This window comes from Podarcis erhardii (assembly GCF_964252035.2).
Source record: "Podarcis erhardii genome assembly, chromosome: 6".
Taxonomy (NCBI): Eukaryota; Metazoa; Chordata; class Lepidosauria; order Squamata; family Lacertidae; genus Podarcis; species Podarcis erhardii.
The window spans coordinates 55,609,341-55,621,925 of NC_138510.1; the positions used below are offsets into that span (position 1 = coordinate 55,609,341).

The window sequence follows — 12,585 nt, forward strand, 5'->3', positions numbered from 1 at the left end:
TTCCATCCTCAACCATTTTATGCTCTACAATGTTGCTTTTTTATTTCTTATTTTTTTGTTCTGCAGTGTTTCAGGAAATGCCCTGCAACACGATCATCTATCGACATAGCTCCTGGCACCTAACGATCGTGAGACCCACCACTGGCACCTCAGTTACACTTCCACACAAAATCCTAAACAACTCCTGCAATGTTAGAAGGAGGCCCAAAGAACACCTATGGATGAATAGATGACATCAGTGAACATTTTGGAGTGATTTACAACAGCTTTGGTATCAAACAAATGTGGTGCCTGGAAACTATCCTAAAGGGACGCCAAGAGAGCTTTTGAGCTGGTTTTAAAACTCTGTTGATTGCTGTTTTGACAATAAATAATCCCAGAAGGGAGTTACTGAACAGATTGCAGCACTAGAGGATTTTGAAACAGAGAATACAAAAAAGGGCGGACCATTTCTCCAAGGACTGACAGACAGTATGTCCATTACATGTGTGCTGCACTGAGTGATGACGAACATATATTCCCTATAGAAGGATACAAGGAAACATAAAGATTCAATGCCTGTTTACAGCATTAAGATTTAGAGGTTGCCATGCCCAGGTTTCTGTGTGCTGTGCTGGTGCTGGCTCGCCAGAGCAGCTTCTTCACGCTGGCCACGTGACCCGGAAGTGTCTCCGGACAGCGCTGGCCCCCGGCCTCTTAAGTGAGATGGGCGCACAACCCTAGAGTCGGACACGACTGGCCCGTAGGGGCAGGGGTACCTATGCCCAGGTTTCATCCTAGGACTGTTAATCTTTAATAGTGATTTTCCAGTTTAAAATCCCTAGACCAGTCACAGATCCTTGTATTTCTCTGTGAAATCTCCAGTCTGATGGGCACTCTGTCAGCAACTCCGCACCAGAATGTTGTTGGTTCAGATCCACCTCTGCCCTTGCTCCCCACTCCTCCAAGGTTGTGACTTAGTGCTGGTGGCTTGTTTCCATATGCTATACCTGCTCACAAGCCACAGGCAGATGAAAGAGAAGACTCCCTGATCTCGTCATGGACTTGTTCAAATGTAAACAAGCCTGAGTGGCAATCAGGTCATCTGTAAACATGATCCTATTATACCAATTTAAAGAATGTTCCTGGAATTTTGTGAACTAATGCAATATACAATAATATTGTTGGGAATCACACTGCCCAACTATACAAGGTGGAGAGACATTTGGTATGGTATACCTTGTTTCCCTAAAACAGACTCTAATAGGAACCTGGCTGCAATGCAAAAGCTGAGGACAAAAACACCTGCCTGAGTTGAGTCACCGTCCAGTTTTTCCTCAACATGCTGATTGGGAAGCAACAGCAGGTTTTTTTAATTTTTATTTTGATGTGACAAGAGCTAGGCTGGCTTTGGAGTTGATTAACATCATCTGTTGCTGCCTATGCATTTGTCCCTGCACCCTCATATGTACAGGTGGTGGTTCATGATACACATTTATAAACAAATGGGTTGTTGTTTTCTTTAAAAATACCCTATAACCCTTGTACCTCCTATGGCAGAAACACACCCTGCAAAGATTGTTCCTGAACTTCCCACTATAATGAGATGATGACACTGAAAGAAATATTGCATCAGGTTTGCAGAACAACTTTGTAGTATGAAGCTATCTTTTAAGAATGTCCTTCTTCGCTACAACAAAAACCCAAATGTAAACCAAGCTTTGCCTCCTATAACAACAACAAAGTAAATGTCCAGATCAACTGATCCCTAACTTGACTCACAAACTTCAGCTACAATCAATGACAGTGTGAAACGTTCCATAAATATTGTGAGAATGCGAAAACACCTGCAACAGCAAGCAATTAACTCCTTCCTTTTATTAAAGCCTCTTTTAAATCCAGCTACATACTTCTACAGTGACTGCTAACCTTGAATTCACATTGGCAAGTGTGTCCGCAACTGGCTTTCTGTGTGGATCACTTTTGAGAACATTTAAGACAAATGTCTGCCTGTTCTTCAGTCACCTCTTTCCTAACCAATAAGCCGTGAAGCTACTGAAATCATTGGCAAAATTACTCTTGATGTTAACGGGGGATGGTTTGGCATAGCACACTGCAGTAAGGGGATGAATTGAGGCTGATGCACATACTAGGCTGTTCCTGGCATGGTCTGACAGGCTAGTGCTCCAGTTTATGCCTGATGAGGACATAACCCAAAGAGAAGAATGGAGCAGAGACAAATGTCTTTCATCTATTTACAGCAGCATCTGTAACCCTAAATATGATTATTTGCTGTCTTCTGTATGTAAGAAAAGGATGAATCTCAACCTATTATAGCTACAATGTGGATAATTTCTTTCCCCCAGCTATTACAGAAATGCTTGAATCACCATGATGATAACTACTGGCCACCATCGCTGCCTGCCAAGTGAAACTGAAGCTATAAAGATTTTAAAAGCAGGGCCAGTGGCTTGACTTTATTTCACAGCAACAAAGAAAACATCCAAATATTTCTCCTGTAAGGACATTTGGAGGAAGGAGGAAAATCTCATTTGTGCCACAAGAGGGCACTTTAACTACAGACAAATGCAATCTATGCTGTTTAGGAATCACCCAGGAAAGAAGGTGATGGAGGAAGAGAAAAACTGCTTAGTTATCTCCTAGGTTATAGGATGATGGCATTTGACTGCAGAGATACAGAAAGATGCACCAAGCCAGTAGTTTGCAACAGAATTCCCTATTTGCCTGTTTGTTGTTGCTGTTGTTTTCTTTTTCTTTTTTTAAGTTATATGGGCTAACCCATATATACTGCAAAAGGGGCAAATTGTAAGGAAAAACAAAGATCGTATTGACCAGATGCAGGACACATGGCATTGCTTTTAACAGCATTGCTTTTAACATGAAAAGCCACAAGAACATCAAAGCCCATGGGTCCAAATCAGTCTCCTAGATCGGACGTGCATGACCCACCAACCCAAGTGCAGATCGCCAGCCATGCAGGACAGCACTGTTCATAGGGGTTTGAGAAACCTGTTGGGATCCTTTCTTTTGCCCTTTGCCTGGAACTGCCAAACAGAATGCAGAGATTGCTATGCATATATATGGGAGGCCACAATACAGGGATGGGAAGCTAAATCTGGCTTGGTGGTCACAAGTTGGGCTGGCCTGTCGCTATAGGTGCTCCTTAACTCTCCATACTATTTCTGATGCCCTTTCTAGGTATCTTTCTCTTTACTTGCACTCTGTGTGGAAAGGGAAACCTTTAGGGCACCTTTGCAGATATATCCACAAACTTTACTAGCAGAACACATTTTTATATGATGAAATCATGTCCATTTGAGGCTTGAAAGCCAACCCCTCCCAAATAAACTCCCCATTTGCAGCCCCTTACCTGCACAGCTACCTGATTTCACAGAGCTCCATGTGAACATGAGTCTTTCTGTGTGCACTGGAGCTGCTGAAATCTTGTGACTGGTATCTGCCTCACACATGACGGCGATTACAGTTTTGGAATAACTCAGAAGGCTGTTTTAAGTTTGTCTGGTGTAAGTGTTTAAAGTTAGCAGGCACATAAATAAGCCAGGCACGGACAAACTGGGGATGAAGGTGTGTTTCTCAGACAGAGCTGGCAGCTGCCTTCGTTTATCGGCAGGCCATTTATCATCTCAAGAAAAATATTGATGGTTCACAAGATTCACACTTGCCCTGGCCCTGGGCTGAAGAAATGCTGTCTTCCAGGAAGGCTTTGAAAATGGAACCAAATCAAGGAACTGTGCCTCAAAAAGAAAGGGAGGGCATTGTATTAAGCAAGCAGAGGAAAGCAGGAAGACTTCTTGTGTGAAAAGCTGGCTACAAAATCATAACACTGGTGCCAGCCACTGGGAATACATTTCTAGTAGATTCCATTCTACTATCCCAACAAAAGTAGGCCTAAAAAGACTGATGAGGGAATTTTCAGGATATTGCCAGAGAGAACAGCTAGCCATGAATTACAAGAAAACCCAAGTCATGGTTTTCTCAAGAAACTATAGAGCCCATAGATGGAGCATGGACAACCAGCTCATTGAACAGGTCAAAGTTTTCAAATATCTCAGCCTTATTTTCCAGTCTACGGGGTCATGGGGAGCACACCAGAAATGTACAAAAGAAAAAGCGTCCCAAAGTGCCAAAATTCTGACACGCTTTTTCTACACAAAAGGTGGTAAACATATACCATCAGCCCTGGAAGTGTTCCAAGCTAAACCCCTAGCACAGTTATTATATGGGGCTCAGATTTGGACAGGCACTCAGCTTGGATCTACGGAAGCTGTCCAATCAAAGTTCTTAAGGCAAATTTTCTCTGTACCACCTCATTGCGCCTAGAGGCTAATCTTCCCTCGGTACAATTACAGATATGGACACTTAACTATTGGCTTCGCCTAAACTGAAATCCCCCAGGTCTAATATCCCTAGTGCTGCAAGATTGTCACAAGAGCGCCTGGACTATAATTGTTTATCAAAAACTTCACTCTTGTGGTTTATCACCACAACAGCTACTCACACTGGATTTTAGTAAAGCAAACAGTCTAATTAGTCAGCGCCTAAATGATATTAAGCGAGAGAACAACTTGGCCATAATAAGGAAATTTTGTCCATGGTACGACTATTTTCCACCTACCCACTTCAACTTGGTGGCGCATGCCCTTCTGGCTTGCACTCTTTATAAAGACTTGAGAAATGAGGTTATCACCCCTCTTTTATTGTCCATTCCGGGTCACCCAGCCACTGTCCCAGATACAGAATGGGGTCATCTAAAGTAACAGTGTTAAAAAAAAAACCTCTTGGAAAAATAGCTCATTTCTAAGTCCATTCTAATTTTTAAGTTTCAACATGGTCCTGCAGACATCAACAGGAATGAGACTGTGCTTGTAAGACAACACACGCACAGCCTCTTTCCTGTTCCCAAAACATATTTGGCGGTGGCAGCAGCACTACCACAACACGGGGAACTCTTGAGAAGGGCTGGTACTGTTCTCCTAAGGATGCCTGAGGATGCTGCCACAACAATGTCCCAGATACAAGGACCAGGGAATTCTAAGCAATGGGCATTCATTTCCATACACACACCCAAATCCAAGATCTGTCACTGCCAGGGCTTTTTTTCCAGCCAGAACTCACTGGAACTCAGTTTCAGCACCTCTCAGGTGGGCGCCATTGCCATTGTAAGAGAACAAGGGAGGTGTCCATGGTGAGTTCTGGCACCTCTTTTTCTAGAAAAAATAGCTTTTGAGTAGTAGTGGTGGTGACCCGTGCTATCTTAGAAACTGCTTAAATAAGATTTGAAGAGTAGGTGTTCATTGTTTATGAGGAGGGCTAGATTCTACTCCTTAGGACAAATCATGCCATTTTTGTACATGGCAGTCAAAGTAAAAAACAAACTACATTTAACACAGAAACAAAGATGCCTGTAACAAAGGTCTTAGGGCTGTTCAGCAAAAGGAAAGTGTGCCAGATTTGCTGAATTCATTGGAACTTTGTTTGCTATACTAAAGGTGGATTCAATTTGTTTCTTAGCTTCTCCAGTCACTTTTTTAAAATGTAGGGCAGGGAGAAAAAAATCCGTACCTAGCAGGATGCTGTGCATTGTCATTAATTAAAGTCTCTAGAGAGTACAAAGGCAAAAGCAAAAAATGAGAGTATTATTGCTAAATTAAATCAATATTGGCTGCATTCTCTTGTGACATAAATACAAAATAGGCATGCAGGCTTCCCATGGTCTCTGGAATTTGAGTGGCATAAATAATATGATGCCTTCCTAGAGCAGATTACCAATCATTGAAAAAGGTGAGATGTAGTAGTCTATGAGAGATTTTATTTTTGTAGGGGATGCCATAGGGGATACTACCATTCCAGTAGTTTTGACCAATCAGTGGTCACTTCGGCAGCTGCTGGTTGCCCTTATTATTACTACTACTACAGGGAATCAGGTAGAGGGCCTTCTTGGTAGTGACACCCACCCTGTGGAATGCGCTCTCATCCGATATTAAGGAGATGAGTAATTATGTAACATTTAGGAAATATCTGAAGGCAATCCTGTATAGGGAAGCATTTAAGGTTTAAGGATTTATTATATTTTTATATATGCTGGAAGCTGGGTCAATCCAGTCAGATGGGCAAGGTGCAAATTCTTATAATTAATAATTATTAATTTTTATATTCCACCCAGCTTTGCGCCAATATGGTGGCATCTTGTTTTGTTGATCTTGTTTTGTTCATGCTCCAAGCTGCCAGGTCCCAGAATTTATCTCCCCTTTGCTCAGACACCGCCAGCCCTAGTTCTTGCCACTGTCATCTCACAACATTCGCTATTTTACAAAATTCGCTATTTTATTCTTAAGGATTTTCTTATTTGTTACTCTAATCCTACTCATTATTAATTACAGAGGGTCCCCCCCCTCCAAAAACAAAATCCTAATAGCTCTTAAAATGTCTTTGTTTGCCTCCTTGCATTGCCCATCAAAACAATCTCTCTGGCTTCCCTGTATACCATTTGTGGCATTGGGATATATCAGATAGGGTCTGATGACTGTATTACTTACACACACACACACACACTGATTGTGCCTTGGTCAGACCACACCAGGAGTACTGTGTGGACTCTCCTTCCTTGGAAGTTTTTAAGTAGAGGTTGGATGGTCATATATCATGTATGATTTAGTTGCAATTCCTATATTGCCAGGGGTAGGACCAGCTGATCCTCAGGGTCCCTTCCAACTCTACGATTCTATGAAATGTAGAAGCTCCACTGCTATTGTAAAGAGCCCCATTGAATCTCTGGCTAGAAAAGGAATTTCCCAGAGACATTCCTGCAAGAAGTCTAGAAGCACAATACAGTACAGTGAACTTGTAAGCTTATTGCAGGCAAACAGGAACTCATATGGAGTGAGGAAGTATGTGTGCAATAATTGAAAATAGCTTTTGTTTTAGTGTGGCGATAAAGCAGTATTTCTCAGATGGTACCGAGGACCAGGATCTTACTAATGGCTTGCTAGGCTGATACTATTATAAACTTGGCAAATGGTGCATGTGGAAGCTACTAGTGTACTGTAGCATTTGCTTTGGCTGCAATTAATTGATAACTAGATTCTTGCTGACACTTACTTTTTTCCAGAAGAGAACTGGCAGAAGATATGCAACTAGCATTTCATTTTCTCATTATAAAGGAGCACACTTAAAAAAAAAAAATCTACCTCTTGATACCAAGCACATTTGAATGTGAAGAAAAATAACTTGGGAGGAGGCAGGGGCCAGGGAGCTGAGTTCTGAGTTAAAACAAATGTTGCTAATGGAGAAGGCAAGGGAAAAGAGCATGGCAGTGCATGGTGGAACAGCGGAAACCTGCCTTCACATATTGCTGAAAAGGAGGATGTGCATCACCACATCCAAAGCTAGTCCAACTCAGAGTAGGCTCACTGAAGGGAACAGGCTTGACTAATTTAGGCTCATCAATTTCAGTGAGTCATCTCTGAGTGGTCTTAGTTGAATACAGTACTACTCTTAGACTGGACACATCTTCAAACAGAGGGCTGTGTTCCGATAGCCTTTCAAACAGAAGACTGTAAAATTAGGAACATGGTCAGCTTCTGCCTTGCTCTGCATAATCTGTAAGTGGTACATGTGTGTATACAGGGCTGTACCCAGAAGTGTTAGAATAGAACCACTAAAATCACTGTAACGAACTTAAACTAGTTACAGGTAGGTAGGCGTGTTGGTCTGCTGTAGTTGAAACAAAATTTAAAAATTCCTTCCAGTAGCACCTTAGAGAGTATCTGAAGAAGTTTGCATGCACACGAAAGCTCATACCAATAACTAACTTAGTTGGTCTCTAAGGTACTACTGGAAGGAACTTAAACTAGTTGCTTTCATTTATTTCAGTGGGTTTGCTCTGAGCATGACTTAGTTGGATTCGACCCATAAAGTCCAGCCCAATAATATACAATAGTTATCCCACACAATTGGGTGGGAAAGATCAGGGATGTGTGGATGTTAGGTCAATTTTGTGGAGGCAAGGCCAACCAAGGAGGAAGCAAATGGATGAGATCCAACATGTTTAGCACATTCATTGTGCCATACGCACACATAGGATTTGACATCAAGGTGGGGTGTGAAGTTAAAAATGCATTCAGTTTGAAGACTAGCAACATGGCAGCTCTAGAGAAGACATTCTCAGAATTTCTATTCAGGTAATAGAAATAAATCTTATTTTAAATTTAGCAATATGCACCATACATGCATCTGTTTGTATCTATATTATCCTTTAATCTGAGCAGTCCACACACCTGCACACACACACACGGTGTATTAATACTTTTTGTTTAGAAGCCACACTCACAAACATGAAACATGGCAGAACATCTCAAAAAAACCCAGTGATATACAGATTTTTGTAATTAATCTATGCCCCAGGGGTCATTCAAAGTGTTCATTGCCCCGTCTTATTTGTACTTCAGACAGATACATACACACACACACACACACACACACACACACACACACAGGTACCAAGTCAGTTGCCAAGCTAAATCTCCAATCTGACATGGTTGCTATCAACTTTACTCTCTTCAGATAATTTTTGTAGACTGTTCATAGTTTTTAAGCCCTTCAATGCCTCCACTGCCTTTCAGCTTAGTATTGCCCTTTCTGTTGCACCTAAGTTTTGCAAGTATAACTAATAGGAATTTAACATTTACCAAAGAATTATTTCAACTATAGGTTTAATAGCATTTTTATGGTTCTCTGAACAGCCAAGAGTTTAGCTATCAGTTCCATCTGCTTCGCTTCTTTCCAATTTGCTTATATGTAAGAGAAAGGAATAAGGACAAGCTTAAAGAAGGAAAAGAAATTGTGGTGCTCCCATTTAAATATGTTTCCCATTTAAACACTTTTCTCCTTGTAATTTTTTTGTTTCTCTGTACAAGCACCATAAATCATAACCATTGTCCATTTCTGTTTAAATAACCAAACTAAGAAGTTGAAAGCAGTGAACTGGGGGGGGGGGGGCCCAGAGTTGATTTATTCTGTGCTCTTATTGAAATGTAAAGCATAGGAGACATTTTCAGCTCCTGTTTTGCATGCGGATTCCTCTCCTCCTCCTCCCCCCCAAAACCCCCCAACCTGGGATGAACTTCCACCCTGACACTAGTGAAACCCCATTGAAATTTATGAGCACATCACATGGGTGGCACAAGGGTTATACATGCATCAGAGGTGAGGCATTTTTGCAAAGTTTCCAGCAGCACCAAAAGCTACCCTTTTAGCACTTTGAGAGGACAACATAAAAGGGAGTGTAAAAATGCTTGCCCATACATAGCGAGGGCAACGAATGATACAACTGGTTGGAATTCTTCACGTGCCTAATGCAGCAAGCTCTGTTAGTTGGCTTTGTTTCCTTTAAGTGATGTCATCACACAGTCAAATCTGATTGGCTACGTTGCACCTGGATGTCATCACACTTACTACATGACTTTTGACTGATAGATCTCTCTTAAGAAAGTGAAGAAAACCCTAAACAGGAAAAATACGCTGAAATAGTACTGTATTGAGGCTATTTTCAGCCTCAATGGTGAAATGCAGAAATGTACACCACAGCCTTAATAAATATTGTGGTCCTGTTTTGTAGCCCATAGTCAGTACATGTGTAGTCACTGTGGTACTTTCCAGATGTTGCTGGACTACAACTCCCATCATTCCTAATAATTGGAGATGCTGGGGCTGATGGGAATTCTAGTCCAACAATACATGGAGGGTATCACATTGGCTATCCCTGTCCACTGCTACCAGAAATGGTTACTGCTTCCTCTTCCAGCATCTTCAGGAGAATACGTGCTATTGGGTTGGATCCAGCCCAGGTTTGACCAGCTTAGGTCCTATTGAAATTAATTGGACATCCATTAGTCGTAACTAATATTTCATATTACTTTCAATCGAACCTAAGTGCTACCAACTTGTTCTGGATCCAATCCACAGATTTCACTGTGGGCCATATAAATAAAATTAACATATTGTTTGAATTAACATAATCAAATTACACTTTTAAATTCTCCTCTTAAAAAGTACAATTAGCTACAGAAGGGTTCATCTCAACACAGTTCAGTAGAAAAAAATGTTTTCCCTGCAGTCATTAATGAACTCCAAGGTCATTAAAAAAAACCTCAACCATGTTATTTAATTACCAATTTGCAAACATGCCCATAAAGAGCTGCTGCAACCTAACTAGCATGGTTTCATTTTAGCTGCAAATACGTCGGTTACCAGGACACATCTTGACATTAAAGAGGGTGATTTTCAACGCTGACGTGTTGTCTTCTTAAGCTTGATCATTTATAAATTAGAAAAACAGTGCTCCACACAATACATTAAAGAACTCTGCTTTGTCTTCTACTTAAGAAATGCAGCTAACTAGAAATCACAATCACCGAGTCTCTCTGGTAAATTAGGATGATTTGACAAGAGTGATTTCTTAGATAAAAAGCTGGTGTTTTGAGTACAATCCCTGGCAGAGACAGGAACTCTTATCCCCATTCCCATGATAAGGCTGTCTTTTTATGCTTTCCTAACATGCCTCAATAGCTCCACAACATAATCTTCAACAAATTTCTTTATATCCAAGCTTGGGCACTCTAAAGAATCGTGGAATTTATAATGAAACAGTATTTCAATTATAATGAAATAGTATTCAATTAATCATTCTTGTGCCAATTAATTTAGCTTCTGCAGTGATGATTTTCAAGAAGCTTGCTAGCCCTGCTTCTAACTTCCCAACCACAGTCATTCTTGGCCAGGGTCACAGAAAGTGAAATGTAACATCAGAAGGTGGCAGGGAATGAGTGCAATGGAATTCAGGGAAAGGTAGGGCTTCTCTTCTTTGAGAGATCTAACATCAGCAAAGGAGGAAGGAGAGGAAGTTACATCCAAGCAGGGCAAGATTTTCCACATTAATACACAGGTTATGCTAACATTTTCCATGTTTGCCTGTTCAAACCAGCTTGTGCTACTTTTAGCACAGCAGGGTCAGCCATGCTTATGGAAATCAAACTGCAGTCTCAGCTTTTCTGTACCTCATCACCAAAGATAATCACTGCTATCTACAACTTATTTTCTGCTCCGGCTGGCTGATGGCAATGATGTATGAAGCAAGAGTGATATAGCTCCATCTGCATAAGACAAGTTGATCCTGCAGAGATATAAAGAGCACCAACCCCCCCCCCTCCATTCCCCAAAAAGGGAAATAAAAAGGAAGGATGACTTTTAGCAGGGAGCTGAGGAAGTGGGAGATGTAAATCATGGAGGGAATGCATAATCAAGGACAGCACAGTCTTTTTTTTGAATAGTGACTGGCATTTTCTCACAGGGGCTAAAATTGCTTTTGACAGCTTAGACCAGGATTCAGAAGAGGTTGACGACAGAACAAATTTAACACTTGCCAATAGAAGTGTTAAAGCTAATAGAAACTTCTGGCAAACCTTTGGAATATTATAGAATAGTATGAATAAACAGAAAAGGTGCACATTAATAAGGTTATACAATATACAGCCCTAAAAGGGGGGGGGGAGAAAACAGGTATATAGACATAGTCTTTGATTCTACGGTTATTTTACTTGATGAAGTTCTTGGAAGGAAAGCTTGCTATCGCCCCATCCTGCAGCCACCTGCACTCCTCATAAAACCTCAAGAGTATAGAAGGGCCCCCAGAACAGCATGTGATGGGGAACAAAAGACTGATGGGGAAATGGGGGGTTCAACCCCAGATCAGGCAGAAAGCTACCCAATTTAGCCTGGTTCTCTTCTCACCCAACAGCTCCCTCATGTCCCATCCCACATTCCCAGATACTCTGGCAAATGTGACACAAATGCTGCAGGGAGATTGAGGGGATGGGAAATGTTCCTCTCATGAATTTTCTGATACTAAATTACTTCAGGATCCAAGCCATATCCTAACAGAAACTTCTGAGAAACCTTGAAAAGATGATATAACAGTGTGGTTGAGCAAAGAAGGTATTTTTTTGAGCTGCTGTTATTCCAAGTCTTTGCTTACCTTAGATTCCCAGGTCGTGGTAGAGCAAAAACAAAAACTAAAGCATCACAAAGGATACATGTTTCTTCTGTGTACGGGACTGTAGAAGTAGTCCCTCCAACTATGTAACTGTAGAAGGAGACTTCCAGGGTGTAGCAGTAAGAGGTGTCATCAAGTAGCCCGCCAAGGAACCGACGGCCTGTCCCTGCCTTAACAGCATCTCGGTTGAAGGAGGTGCTTGACTGTAAGAAAGAGAAGGTGATAAATCAACTGGAGCAGGGCTGAGGCCATACTACTGAAACACAACTGGAAAGGTATTTACCAGAAAAAGTCCATGCACATGCAAACCACATATTTGAGTCCAAACTCCTGCATCTAAAGAGAACACCAGTGCCAGTTGTTCTCGTGTATATGCACATTACCTCAGTAGAATGAAGAAGCTGCTGTTTGTAAGGTAAAGGTAAAGGTACCCCTGCCCATACGGGCCAGTCTTGACAGACTCTAGGGTTGTGTGCTCATCTCACTCTATAGGCCGGGAGCCAGCGCTGTCCGCA

At 41.5% G+C, this 12,585-nt stretch overlaps 1 protein-coding gene across 1 annotated transcript in view; it reads right to left on the minus strand.

Moving 5' to 3' along the window:
* BEND5 (BEN domain containing 5) overlaps positions 1–12,585 on the minus strand; it is a 721,515-nt gene that overhangs the window by 40,264 nt on the left and 668,666 nt on the right. The window contains exon 11 of the mRNA XM_081868270.1: positions 12,111–12,273. Within this exon, the coding sequence (XP_081724396.1) occupies positions 12,111–12,273 (163 nt within the window). The remainder of the gene's footprint in view (positions 1–12,110; positions 12,274–12,585) is intronic.